At 42.0% G+C, this 15,014-nt stretch overlaps 1 protein-coding gene across 1 annotated transcript in view; it reads right to left on the minus strand.

Annotated features, from left to right (window-relative positions):
- Positions 1 to 15,014, minus strand: part of SAP30 (Sin3A associated protein 30) — a 51,612-nt gene that overhangs the window by 9,430 nt on the left and 27,168 nt on the right. The window contains exon 2 of the mRNA XM_056560786.1: positions 10,763 to 10,888. Coding sequence (XP_056416761.1) covers positions 10,763 to 10,888 — 126 coding nt within the window. The remainder of the gene's footprint in view (positions 1 to 10,762; positions 10,889 to 15,014) is intronic.

Consider the following 15,014-nt stretch of genomic DNA (forward strand, 5'->3'; position numbering starts at 1 on the left):
ATATTCCAGCACTGCGCACAATAGTCATTCTTCTAAATAACTTGCATTTTTCAAACCCCTTAAAGACGCAGGGCGTACAGGTACGCCCTGACGTCCTAGTACTTAAGGAAACAGGGTGTACCTTTACGTCCTAAGTTCCGCGAACAGGGTTTAAACCGTTCTCACGAGCGGAGAATGGGTTAAACCCTGTGAGTCCCGGTTAGTATGGGCAGCCAGGACCCACAGCTAATGCAGGGCACCGCCAATCGGGCCGATGCCCGGCATTAACCCTTTAGACGCCACAATCAAAGTTGATCGCAGCATCTAAAGTGAAAGTAAAACTATCCCGCCAACTCAGCGGAGAATCATGATGTCCCAATCAGCTTACTGGACGACAGGAGGGTCCTTACCTGCCTCCTGGTCATCCTATCGGCGATCTACTGTTCCATGCCTGTTCAGCAGGATGGAGCAGCAGAGTGTCGATAACACTGATCAGTGCTATGCTATGGAATAGCAGTGATCAGTGTATGCAATTAGAAGATTGCATGGGGCGTAAAATAAAAATAAAAAGTAAAAAGTGTTTAAAAAAAGTGTAATAAAAAAAAAAAAATCATATGTGGTACCGCCGCGTGCATAAATGTCCGAACTATTAAAATATAAGGTTAGCTAAACCGCACGGTTGACACGTAAAAAAAATAATCAAATTCCAAAATTGTGAATTTTTGGTCACTTCATATAATCATAAAAATATTAATAAAAAGCGATCAAAAAGCTCCATCAAAACAAAAATGGTACAGTTAAAAACTACAGACCATGGCGCAAAAAACGAGCCCTCATATAGCCCCGTACACAAAAAATAAAAAAGCTGTAGGGGTCACAAGATGACAGTTTTAAACATACTAATTTTGGTGCATGTAGTTATAATTTTTTTTAAAGTAGTAAAATAAATAAAACCTACATAAAACTGTAACCGTATGGACCTACAGAATAATGATAAGGTGTCATTTTTACCAATAAGTGCACTGTGTAGAAACGGATGCCCTAAAAAGTTGCAAAATGGCGTACTTTTTTTTTTCATTTCACCCAACAAATAATTTTTTTATGGTTTCGCTGCAGATTATGTTATAAAATAAGTAATGTCTTTACAAAGTGCAATTGGTGATGCAAAAACAAGCCCTTATATGGGTCTGTAGGTGCAAAATTGAACGGGTTATGATTTTTAGAAGGTAAGGAGGAAAAAAAACAAAAGTGCAAAAACGAAGATTGTTTTGAGTCCTTAAAGAGGTATTCCAGGAAAAAAAATGTTTATATCAACTAGCTCCAGAAAGTTAAACAGATTTGTAAATTACTTCTATAAAAAAAATCTTAATTAATAAATATTCCAATAATTATCAGCTGCTGAAGTTCTTTTCTGTCTGGCAACAGTGCTCTCTGCTGACATCTCTGCTTGTCTCGGGAACTGCACAGAGTAGAAGAAGAGGTTTGCTATGGGGATTTGCTTATACTCTGGACAGTTCCCAAGACAGATGTCATAGAGCACTTAGACAGAAAAGAACAACTCAACTTCAGCAGCTCATAAGTACTGAAAGGATTAATATTTTTTAATAGAAGAAGTAATTTACAAAATCTGTTTTACTTTCAGGAGCCAGTTGATATATAAAATAAAAGTTTTTTCCTGGAAAACCCCTTTAATGTGAAAATGGTCAGAGTCCTTAAAGGAAAACGGTCAGCTTGCTCCCCCCCCCCTAAGTAGCGGTACTGGCTGGTAGTGCGGGGGACGCTGATCAGTTTGATGCTTACCGTGCGCAGATCCGCCACGTCGTTCGGCCGTAATCTTCTATTATTGGTATATGCTAATTAGGTGCTAACTTGCACGGCCGGGCTAACTGGCACTCTGACGTCAGCGTTTCAGGCAGCAGCGCCGTCCAGCTCATCAATATTCCTCCCCTCCCTCTCCCTCTTCTCCCCGTTCTGTAATGAAGAGAGAGGGGAGAAATATTGAGGAGCTTGGCGGCGCTGCGGCCAGAAACGCTGACGTCAGAGTGCCAGTTAGCTCAGCCATGCAAGTTAGCACCTAATTAGCATATACCAAAAATAGAAGATTACGGCCTGACGGCGCGGCAGATCCGGGCACGGTAAGCATCAAACTTACCAGCGTCCCCCGCACTACCAGCCAGTACCTCTGGTTAGTGCGGGGGGAGCAAGTTGACAGTTTTCCTTTAAAGGGTTAATTTAGCGGCAGAATACTTTACTATGTACCCAATATTCCCAAAGCATATAACTTTGCATTAGGAGACGGAGCTCCCATGCTATATCATCATAGCACCTGTAGAATCACATAACACTCTAGAGACAGGTGCTATGGGGATGAAGCAGGAAGCTCCATCTCCTAATGCACAACTGGATGTAGTGGGGAGAAAGTGTGAAGGGTAATGGTATTCATATACAGCAGTTAAAAAAGAAAGACACCAAAATACTGTATATCCAAATACAAGTCACTTTATTAACATCAAATTTTATATATATATATATATATATATATATTTTTTTTTTTATATGTTTATAAAGGGACTTGTATTTGGGTGTGCAGTATTTTGGGGCCTTTGTTTTTTACTGCTAAATAGTGTTTGTTTTTTAAACTTAAGCTACCATTATTAAAGGGGTACTCCGGTGGAAAACTTTTTTTTTCTAAATCAACTGGTGCCAGAAAGTTAAACAGATTTGTAAATTACTTCTATTAAAAAATCTTAATCCTCCCAGTACTGATTAGCTGCTGAATACTACAGAGGAAATTATTTTCTTTTTGGAACACAGAGCTCTCTGCTTACATCATGACCACAGTGCTCTCTGCTGACATCTCTGTCCATTTTAGGAACTGACCAGAGCAGCATATGTTTGCTAAAGGGATTTTCTCCTACTCTGGACAGTTCTTAAAATGGACAGATATGTCAGCAGAGGGCACTGTGCTCGTGATGTTAGCAGAGAGCTCTGTGTTCCAAAAAGAAAATATTAGCTGCTGAATACTACAGAAGAAATTAAGTACTGGAAGGATTAAGATTTTTTAATAGAAGTAATTTACAAATCTGTTTAACTTTCTGGCACCAGTTGATAAAAAAATAAATAAAAATAAAAATAATAAAAAGTTTTCCACCAGAGTACCCCTTTAAGCTACTGGACAGTTGAGCCCCCTATTTCTGTATTTGGTGTACAGTAAAGGTATTCCAGCGCCCAAAAACTTAAAGTCGTTCAAGTGCTGCACTATAGCCATTTTTCATAAAAGTGAATGAAACTGTAGATATACACTAACGCTTTGTATAATGCATCACAAAAATGCATACAATACACAAATGTTGTTTGTAATAAGAATACATAATGTAGTTTACAATGTTATAGTTGTTTTTCATAAAAATGAATAAAATTGTCGAAGTACAATTTAAATATGTGGTTTCTAAACTTATATTTATACCACTCGTTAGTTGCATTGACTTTTGTTGGTATGTAGGACAAGAATGTATTTCCCACAAAATAAGCAACCTAATAAAAAATGATGAAGCCCTTGTAAACGCTTCTGGTTCTCTGTATTTATTAAAGGAATGCGTCATCAGAAAATATCTGCCCTTTGCATTCACTTCCAGGCAGTGGAAGAGAGAGATGGTATCTGGTAACTATAAAAGAAAGTACACTAAGCGATTGTTTGAGCTAGTGATTGTGTGTCTGTATACAAGAGTGTGAAGTATACAAGTGAGTGTAAGTATAAAAGTGAAAGGGACTTAGAATTAAGGGACTTTTAATTCAGGGAGTTTAATTGAAATATTAGATTTTTTTTTTACTGTTCATTTTTGCAATCCCCAAATCTAGTAAAGCCTCCATGCTGGGAAAGGCAGTCCAGTGTGCATCTTGCACAATGTATGCAATCCTTGAACAGCAGTTTGAGGGTGCATATTGTTGTGCAAGATGTGTGCTAGTTGTTCATTTGGAAGCCCAGATCCTGGATCTAGAGGAGCAACTGGCAAAACGGAGACGCATTAACAACTTGGAGAGGAGTCTCCTGCTCACTGAGCAAGTACTCCTGGGATAGAGATGGGGGAGGATAGTGGGACGGAGGTGCAGGACAGTCGGGCAGCTAGTTGGGTTACAGTTAGAAAACGGGGTAGAGGGAAAAGTGTCAGGGAGGCTAGTCCTGATCTGGCACACCCCAACAAGTTTGCCCGGTTGGCAGATGAGGGGGGATGTCCTTTCAGAGCTAGAAGTACTGCAGCAGGACTCTGCCTCTGACCGCCAGGGTGGTATCTGCTCCAGTAAGGAGGGAGGGAGGAGTGCAGGGCAGGCCAGACAGGTACTGGTAGTGGGGGACTCAATTATTAGGGGGACAGACAGGGCGATCTGTCACAAAGTTCGGGATTGACGAACACTGTGTTGTCTTCCTGGCACTCAAGTTTGGCACATCGCGAATCGGGTTGACAGGTTGCTGGGTGGAGCTGGAGAGGACCCAGCAGTCATGGTACATATTGTCACCAATGACAAAGTAAGAGGTAGGTGGAGTGTCTTTAAAAATTCCAGAAGTCTGTCCAATATAACAGAAGAACTAGAGTGGTTGATGTCTGAAGAAAATTATGACATAGTGGGTATAACAGAGACTTGGTTCGACAATGGCTGTGACTGGGCGGTCAACATACAGGGTTATAGTGTATTCAGGAAGGATCGGCCAAAACAGAAAGGGAGAGGATTTTGTCTTTATGTGAAATCGAGTCTGAAGGACGCAATGCGGGAGGCTATATGGGAGGGAAGGGATAATGTGGAGTCATTATGGGTAGAAATATATGGAGATAACAATAAAAAAAAATTCTGATAGGGGTTTTCTGTAAGCCACCAAACATAATGGAAGATCAATTACTGAGAAAAATAAACAAGGCTGCAAATCAGAATGATGTGATAATAATGGGGGACTTTAACTATCCTGATATAACCTGGGAGACTGAGACCTGCGAATCTCATAAAGGAAACAGGTTTCTGACTATAGATAAAGACAATTATCTGTCCCAAATGGTGCAGGGTCCGACCAGAGGGGGCGCCCTACTAACTAATGTGCAAGTAGAAGGACACCTAGGAAATAGTGATCATAATATAACACATTATAACAGAGGTCTCAAACTCAAATTATCTGGGGGCCACTGGAGGTAGCAGCTGGGTGAGGCTGGGCCGCATGCGTCCCCTACATATTATGCCCCCATCATGCGCCCTTACATATAATGCCCCCATCATGCGCTCCTCATCATCCACCAGCAACCCCCCCACGTTCCCCCTACCCCCGTGTGGTAATAGCATGAGCTGACGGATGATGGGGGTGCTACTTCCCCACATTAGGTAGGTAGTCGCAGTTTCCCCACATTAGGTAGGTAGTCGCAGGTTCCCCACATTAGGTAGCTAGTAGCAGGTTCCCCACATTAGGTAGGTAGTAGGTTCCCCACACTAGGTAGAAGCAGGTTCCCCACATTAGGTAGAAGAAAGTTCCCCACATTAGGTAGAAGAAAGTTCCCCACATTAGGTAGCATTGTCGTCGTTCCCCCCCCCTCCCCCCACTATCACACAGACACACACAGACACCCACACATGCACACACACATAGACACGCTTATTTGTCCTGCGCTTCTCCTCTCGGGCGGCGGCCTGACGAGTGACGTCACTGACGTCCTGCCGTGCGGGTCTGTGGAGGGACGTCACATGCGCAACGTCCCTCATCAGACTCAGGCCAGCCGGCCAACTGGAGACCGGGAGGAGGAGGGCGGGGTAAGGAAGCCTTGTGGCATTTAGCGCTGCTTGCCCAAAGCAGGGCCAAATGCCTGATGAAGTTACCTGCCCGGTGCCCGGAATTGCATGTCCAGGGCGTTGAGCAATACAAATTACACATACCTGGTGCGGGCCACAAATGGCCTGCGGGCCGGGAGTTTGAGACCCCTGTATTATAACTTCAATAAGGGAATCTCTCGAGGGGCCACAAAAACAATGAACTTTAGGAAGGCAAAGTTTGATCAACTCAGGGAAGCCCTTAACAATATAAAATGGGATAATGTCCTCAAAAACAAGAATACTGACACTAAATGGGAGACTTTTAAAAATATCTTAAATTCTCACTGTAAGATGTATATACCTTATGGGAATAAAAGGGTCAGAAATAAAAGAAAACCAATATGGATGAATAAAAATGTTAAGGGGGAAATAAATGACAAAAAATAAAGCATTTCAACTACTAAACCAGAATGGCAGTGAAGAAGCTATAGAGAAAAATGTAAATTATGTAAAAAAAACAGGAAAAAGCCGCAAAAACAGACAGAAAGACTAATTGCCAAAGAGAGTCAAACTAACCCAAAAATGTTCTTTAACTATATAAAATAGCAAAAAGGTTAAAAATGAAAGTGTTGGCCCTTTAAAAAACAATAAAGAAGAAATTATAAACGGGGAACAAGAAAAAGAAAATATATTAAACAAATTCTTCTCCACTGTGTTCATCGAGGAAAATGAAATGCCAAGTGAAATACAGTGAGATAAGGTAAACTCCCCAGTACAGGTCCCCTGTCTAACCCAGGAAGAAGTACAGTGCCGTCTACAAAAAAACAAAACAGACAATTCACCAGGTCCAGAAGACATTCACCCCCGTGTTCTAAAGGAATTAAGTAATGTAATAGACAGACCCCTATTTATACAGGGACTCTATAGTAACAGGGACTGTTCCCCAGGACTGGCACATGGCAAATGTGGTGCCAATATTTAAAAATGGGTCAAAAGATGACCCCGGGAATTATAGACCTGTTAGTTTAACCTCAGTTTTATGTAAATTGTTTGAGGGTTTTCTAAGGGATGCTATTTTGGAGTATCTTGATAAAAATAAATGTATGACCCCATATCAGCATGGCTTTATGAGGAATCGGTCCTGTCAAACTAACCTGATCAGCTTTTATGAGGAGGTGAGCTCCAGACTGGACCACGGGCAAATCGCTGGATGTCGTATATCTGGATTTTTCCAAAGCATGTGATATGGTGCCACATAAAAGTTTGGTGAATAAAATGAGAGGGATTGGGCTGGGGGACAATGTGTGTAAGTGGGTAAGTAACTGGCTCAGTGATAGGAAACAGAGGGTGGTTATTAATGGTACTTATTCTGATTGGGTGACTGTTACTAGTGGGGTACCACAGGGGTCAGTCTTGGGTCATGTTCTATTTAATATATTCATTAATGAACTTGTAGAGGGGTTAAACAGTAAAGTAGCAATCTTTGCAGATGATACTAAACGCTGTAAAGCGGTAAACACTATAGAGGACAGTGCACTGTTACAAATGGATCTGGATAGGTTGGAGGTTTGGGCTGGGAAGTGGCAGATGAGGTTCAACACTGATAAATGTAAGGTAATGCACATGGGGAAGAAAAATCCAGGCTGGGAGTATGTATTAAATGGGAGAACACTTGGGACAACTGACATGGAAAAGGACTTAGGAGTCTTAGTTAATAGTAAATTTAGCTGTAGTGACCAGTGTCGGGCAGCTGCTGCCAAGGCAAATAAAATCATGGGGTGCATCAATAGGGGCATAGATGCTCACGACAAGGAAATAATTCTACCGCTGTACAAATCACTAGTCAGACCACACATAGAATACTGTGTACAGTACTGGGCACCAGTGTACAACAAAGATATAGTGGAGCTGGAGAGGGTTCGAAGATGGACAACCAGAGTAATACGGGAAATGGGAGGACAACAGTACCCAGAAAGATTATCAGAATCAGGGTTATTTAGTTTAGAAAAAGGAAGACTTAGGGGAGACCTAATAACTATGTATAAATAGATCAGGGGACCTTACAGAGATCTCTCCCATGACCTATTTATACCCAGGACTGTATCTATAACAAGGGGGCATCCTCTACGTCTAGAGGAAAGAAGGTTTCTACACCAGAACAGACGGGGGTTCTTTACTGTAAGAGCAGTGAGACTGTGGAATTCTCTGCCTGAGGAGGTGGTCATGGTTAACTCTGCAAAATAATTTAAAAGGGGTTTGAATGCATTTTTGAAGAGTAATAACATTACAGGTTATGGATTCTAGATCTATATAGACAGAATGTTGATCCAGGGATTTATTCTGACTCCCATATTTGGAGTCGGGAAGGAATTTTTATCTCTAGTATGAGGGTTTTTGCCTTCCTCTGGATCAACTCAGTAGGGACTAAATTAGAATAATAGGTTGAATTTGATGGACTCTGGTCTTTTTTCAACCTTATGAACTATGTTACTAAATCAGGTTTTTATGTTAACCATATTTGTAAAGAATTTTTGATGTTGTTTTTTTCAATTTTTCCATTTTTTCCCCCCATTTTTCATAATTCTGAAATCTTGCAGTTTCAATTCTGACCATTAGGCCTAAAACTAAGCTACAATGCCTTTCTTCTAGGCCAGGCCAGTGATTCCCAACCGCAGTGCTGCGGCACACGTGTGTGCCGTTTTGCACTGCCTGTGGCGCCGCAGATTTTTGACGTGATTTATTTTTATTTATTTATTTTTTTAAATGTCCCGCCCCGGCCTGATTGACAGCGTATGGGGGCTAGGGAAGCCTGCGTGCGCACTGCGCACACAGCGTCCCCCTCCCCACTGCATCTGCTGTGAACCAAAAATGGTGCCCTGGGGCGGAACGAGCTGCGTCTGCGCCGGTGCATTGCCGTGGAATGAGATTTGCCATAGAATGAGATGGTCCGCCTCCATCACATCCTATTGGCTCTCTCTTGTCACGTGACATATTTAAACGTCACGCATCGATGCGCACAGCAGTGTCAGTTTGGCTATCACAGGGAGAGGATCTCCTCACCCTGTGATAGCTGAAGCTGTACGGAGCTCTCATGGCCTCTGTGGCCCGACAGAAGTTCACACATGTACGCAGCTCATACGGCTGCCTCATATACATTTACTGTTGATGCACAGCGCTATCGGGATCCCTATGCCCGATGGCGCTGTCATCAGGATCTCCACGCCCGCAGCTGTACTCCCCGTCCCCCGCAGCTGTACTCCCCGTCCCCCGCATCTCTACTCCCCGTCCCCGCATCTCTACTCCCCGTCCCCCGCAGCTGTACTCCCCGTCCCTCCGTAGCTCTACTCCCCGTCCCGTTAACGCTCAGGGAGCGGGGAACAGAAAGTAGAGCATCGGGCGCAGGTTAAGTTATTCGCGTAGTGCTGCGCATGCGCAGTACTACTTTACCTGCGCCCGATGCTCTACTTTCTGTTCCCCGCTCCCTGAGCGTTAACGGGACGGGGAGTACAGCTGCGGGGGCGGAGAACGGGGAGTAGAGCTGCGGGCATGGGGCGCTCGCGGGGACGCACACTGATGACAGCGCCATCGGGCGTAGGAATCCCCATAGCGCTGTGGATCGCTCCCTGAGCGTTCACAGGGGACGGGGAGTAGAGCTGCGGGGGACGGGGAGTAGAGATGCGGGGGACGGGGAGTACAGCTGCGGGGGACGGGGAGTACAGCTGCGGGCGTGGGGATCCTGATGACAGCGCCATCGGGCATAGGAATCCCGATAGCGCTGTGGATCAACAGTAAATGTATATGAGGCAGCCGTATGAGCTGCGTACATGTGTGATCTTCTGTCGGGCCACAGAGGCCATGAGAGCTCCGTACAGCTTCAGATATCACAGGGAGAGGAGATCCTCTCCCTGTGATAGCCAAACTGACACTGCTGTGCGCATCGATGCGTGACATTTAAATATGTCACGTGACAAGAGAGAGCCAATAGGATGTGATGGAGGCGGACCATCTCATTCTATGGCAAATCTCATTCCACGGCAATGCACTGGACTCCCGTGGAACTGCAAGCTGCGTTCCCTTTCCACCCCTCTGTTACCCCTTCTCAACCCTGTCCAAACCCCCCTACCGTCACCCAGGTCCACCGTCTACCCCCCTCGTCACCCATGTCCACTATAAAGTACATACCCACTGATAAATAGATATAGTGCATTGCATTTTTTACAGTTTTTTTTTTTTTTTTGCTCGTCAACCTTGGTAGCGGTGCCCGTCGGAAATTTTTTTTCCCGAGGTGTGCGCCGACCCGAAAAACCAGAGAAGAGATAAAACTGGATCTACTACCATTCACAGCAGAGAACAGCATCCCCTTCCCCTCCCTATAGAATGTCTTCTGAAAAAGTCACAGAGAATGGCATCTCCAATTCACCGGAATGGGACAGGTCATGTCTATTATTGTCTATGGTCCATAAATCCTGCTCATTAGCCAATAATCTTTCTGTTGTTCTTAAAATCCCTAGTTTCATTTACACATTCATTTACATACATATACAATAGGCATAAAGCATCAGTACAGATACAGAAAAGGGAGAGGTCATGTAATTTACCTGCCATAACAGATAATATTTAACTGCATCCAATATAATGTATTTCAACGATCAGAAAAGATGGTCTGCTTCCCACAAATGCTCAATTTGTTTGCATTAATGTCAGGACTATTGCAAGCTGATGACTTCGTTACACCATCAAACACTGTCTTCATAAGCCTTTTTCTTACAAGAAAGACGTTTCATCTCAGTCCCAGAGTCTTAAAGTAAAGACAGACAAAGCCTATTCTTCCCAGCCAAAGAAATTAAGGCCATGGGGCAGTGTCATTATTTCTTGCTCTACACACTACTGAAGAACGGCGACACTACACTAAAAACTGGAAACTTTCAAGGAACAATAGACAGACTGGAAGTAACTGCAGCCGCTCCTCTCATAACACGTTTATCAGAACATATACCTCTGGGGTATCAGCGTCGTGAACTGGAGAGTCCGCATCATCATCATCACTACCTTTTCTTTTCCGTCTGTTTCTCACACTCTGAATTAGGTTCTTGTGGAAGTCACAAATATAAAGGTGCCTTGCCTAGGTAAAGGAGACAGAACATGTATGGTAAAAATTCAACCAAATAAGAATCAACATTATTTAGCAAAAGGCCATTCAGGGACAATTTTCTTTCTTTTTTTTTTTTTTTGGAAAGGACCCTGGGTGCTGCAATAATAAAAACTAAAGCATATTCACCTGCCCTAATCCTCCACTGTTGTCATTCTGGTCTCTCCACTGTTGTCATTTTGTCCCATGATATGTCAACCCTGCAGGAAACTTAGCCAATTATCGGTTGAGGCAGGTTAACACTGCGGCCACTGATTGGCTGGAAAGGAATTTCCTGCAGAGCCGGCATGTCATCGGCAACAGAAAGAAGTACAAAGCACTGGAGACCGGGAGTTGTCAGAATGATAATAGCAGCAGATGTACATACAGTCATGGCCGTAAATGTTGGCACCCCTGAAATTTTTCCAAAAAATGAAGTATTTCTCACAGAAAAGGATTGCAGTAACACATGTTTTGCTATACACATGTTTATTCCCTTTCTGTGTATTGGAACTAAACCAAAAAAAGGAGACAAAAAAGCAAATTGGGCATAATGTCACACCAAAAATGGTCTGGACAAAATTATTGGCACCCTTAACTTCCTTTGCAAACTGCTCCAGGTCTCTCTTTTTGGAAGGCGCCTTTTCCCAACAGCAATTTTAAGATCTCTCCACAGGTTTTCAATGGGATTTAGATCTGGTCTCATTGCTGGCCACTTCAGAACTCTCCAGCGATTTGTTGCCATCCATTTCCAGGTGATTTTTGATGTATATTTGGGGTCATTGTCCTGCTGGAAGACCCAAGATCTTGGATGCAAGGCTGTACAGTGCGACCCAAAATTTGTCAGTAATCCTCAGATTTCATGATGTCTTGCACACATTCAAGGCACCCAGTGCCAGAGGCAGCAAAACAACCAAAACATCATTGAACCTCCACCATATTTCACTGTAGGTACTGTGTTCTTTTCTTTGTAGGCCTCATTCTGTTTTCGGTAAACAGTAGAATGATGTGCTTTAACAAAAAGCTCTGTCTTGGTCTTATCAGTCCACAAGACATTTTCCCAGAAGGATCTCGGCTTACTCAAGTTCATTTTGGCAAAATATAGTCTTGCTTTTTTGTGTCTCTGTGTCAGCAGTGGGGTCCTCCTGGGTCTCTTGCCATAGCGTTTCATTTTATTTAAATGTTGACGGATAATTTGCACTGACACTGATGCTCCCTGAGCCTGCAGGACAGCTTGAATATCTTTGGAACTTGTTTGGGGCTGCTTATCCACCATCCTGCATTGACACCTTTCATTAATTTTTCTCTTCCGTCCATGCCCAGGGAGATTAGCTACAGTGCCATGGGTTGCAAACTTCTTGATAATGTTGCGCACTGTGGACAAAGGCAAATCTAGATCTCTGGAGTAACCTTGAGATTGTTGATATTTTTCCACAATTTTGGTTCTCAAGTACTCAGACAGTTCTCTTCTCTTCTTTCTGTTGCCCATGCTTAGTGTGGCATACACCGACACACAATGCAAAGACTAAGTGAACTTCTCTCCTTTTTATCTGCTTTCAGGTGTGACTTTTATATTGCCCACATCTGTTACTTGCCCCAGGTGAGTTTAAAGGAGCATCACATGCTTGAAACAATCTTTGAAAGGGTGCCAATAATTTTGTCCAGACCATTTTTGGAGTTTGGTGTAACATTATATCCAATTTGCTTTCTTTCTTCCTTTTTTGGTTCAGTTCCAATACACACAAAGGGAATAAACATGTGTATAGCAAAACATAGAAACATAGAACCATAGAATGTGTCGGCAGATAAGAACCATTTGGCCCATCTAGTCTGCCCAATAATCTGAATCCTATCAATAGTCCTTGGCCCTATCTTATATGAAGGATAGCCTTATGCTTATCCCATGCATGTTTAAACTCCTTCACTGTATTTGCAGCGACCACTTCTGCAGGAAGGCTATTCCATGCATCCACTATTCTCTCAGTAAAGTAATACTTCCTGATTTTACTTGTAAACCTTTGCCCCTCTAATTTAAAACTATGTCCTCTTGTGGTAGTTTTTCTTCTTTTAAATATGCTCTCCTCCTTTACCGTGTTGAATCCCTTTATGTATTTAAAAGTCTTTATCATATCCCCTCTGTCTCTTCTTTCTTCTAAGCTATACATGTTAAGGTCCTTTAACCTTTCCTGGAAAGTTTTATCCTGCAATCCATGTACTATTTTAGTAGATCTTCTCTGAACTCTCTCTACAGTATCTATATCCTTTTGGAGATATAGCCTCCAGTACTGCGCACAATACTCCAATTGAGGTCTCACCAGTGTTCTTTACAGCGGCATGAGCACTTCTCTCTTTCTACTGCTTATACCTCTCCCTATACATCCAAGCATTCTGCTAGTGTTTCCTGTTGCTCTATTACATTGTCTTCCTACCTTTAAGTCTTCTGAAATAATTACTCCTATATCCCTTTCCTCAGATACTGAGGTCAGGACTGTGTCAAACATTCTATATTCTGCCTGAGGGTTTTTACGCCCCAGGTGCATTATTTTGCACTAATCCACATTAAATTTGAGTTGCCAGAGTTCTGACCATTCTTCTAGTTTTCCTAAATCCTTTTCCATGTGTTACTGCAATCCTTTTCTGTGGGAAATACTTCATGTTCTTGATAAAATTCAGGGGTGCCAACATTTACGGCCATGACTGTATATATATATATATATATATATATATATATATATATATATATATATATATTTACATAAAATGAATGCAACTGCAGCACAATGGAGTATCCAAATCAAAGTAGTTTATTCCATAAACATAAAGTGCAAGTGCACTTGCACTTTATGTTCATGGAATAAACCACTTTGATTTGGATTACTCCAGTGTGCTGCGGTCGCCTTCATTTTGGATATCACTACTTGGACCCTGTGACTGGGACCCCCCAGACCTGCTTGCACCTGTTACTTTTTGTTTACATTAAAGGGGTATTCCAGGCAAAAACTTTTATTTATATATTAACTTGCTCCGGACAGATTAAAGGGGTATTTGTAAATTACTTCTATTAAAAAATCTTAATCCTTCCAATAGTTATTAGCTTCTGAAGTTGAGTTGCTGTTTTCTGTCTAACTGCTTTCTGATGACTCACGTCCCGGGAGCTGTCCAGTTACTATGGGGATATTCTCCCATGCATTTTTCGTGCGACATTTTGACTGGAAAGCGAGAAAAGCAAGTTTTCCAAAACTTAACTACGTAGTAAAAAATTTAAAATGGACTACGGGCAGGTCTTTATTAGTTTCTGCACTTTTGTTTTTTCCTCCTCGCCCTATAACAGCCATAACACTTATTTTTCCATCTACAGACTCATGAGGGCTTGTTTTTTTTTGTGGGACCAATTATACTTTGTAATGACACCTTTCATTTTTCCATAACTTATGCTCTAAAACAAAAAAAAAGTAAAATAAAAAAAATTATTTGTGAGGTGAAATTGAAAAAAAATAAATAAATAATTAAAATATTATAATTTGTGGGTTTTCTTTTTTTCGCCATTCACCTTGTGGTCAAACCTACGGTACATGTTATTTTGATACTTTAGGTCAGCTTGATTACACCAATACCAAATTTGTTTTAGTTTCCGTCATGTTTTACTATCAGACCCATATAAGTCAACAGTTTGGTGTAATATGCTAAGCCCTAGTTACAATCATGGCCGTAAATGTTGGCACCCCTGAAATTTTCTAGAAAATGAAGTATTTCTCACAGAAAAGGATTGCAGTAACACATGTTTTGCTATACACGTTTATTCCCTTTGTGTGTATTGGAACTAAACCAAAAAAGGGAGGAAAAAAAAAAGAAGGAAATTGGACATAATGTCACACCAGACTCCAAAAATGGTCTGGACAAAATTATTGGCACCCTTTCAAAATTGTGGAAAAAATAAGATTGTTTCAAGCAATTGATGCTCCTTTAAACTCACCTGGGGCAAGTATCAGGTGTGGGCAATATAAAAATCACACCTGAAAGCAGATAAAAAGGAGAGAAGTTCACTTAGTCTTTGCATTGTATGTCTGTGTGTGCCACACTAAGAATGGACAACAGAAAGATGAGAAGACAACTGTCTGAG

This window comes from Hyla sarda, chromosome 1 (assembly GCF_029499605.1).
Source record: "Hyla sarda isolate aHylSar1 chromosome 1, aHylSar1.hap1, whole genome shotgun sequence".
Taxonomy (NCBI): domain Eukaryota; kingdom Metazoa; phylum Chordata; class Amphibia; order Anura; family Hylidae; genus Hyla; species Hyla sarda.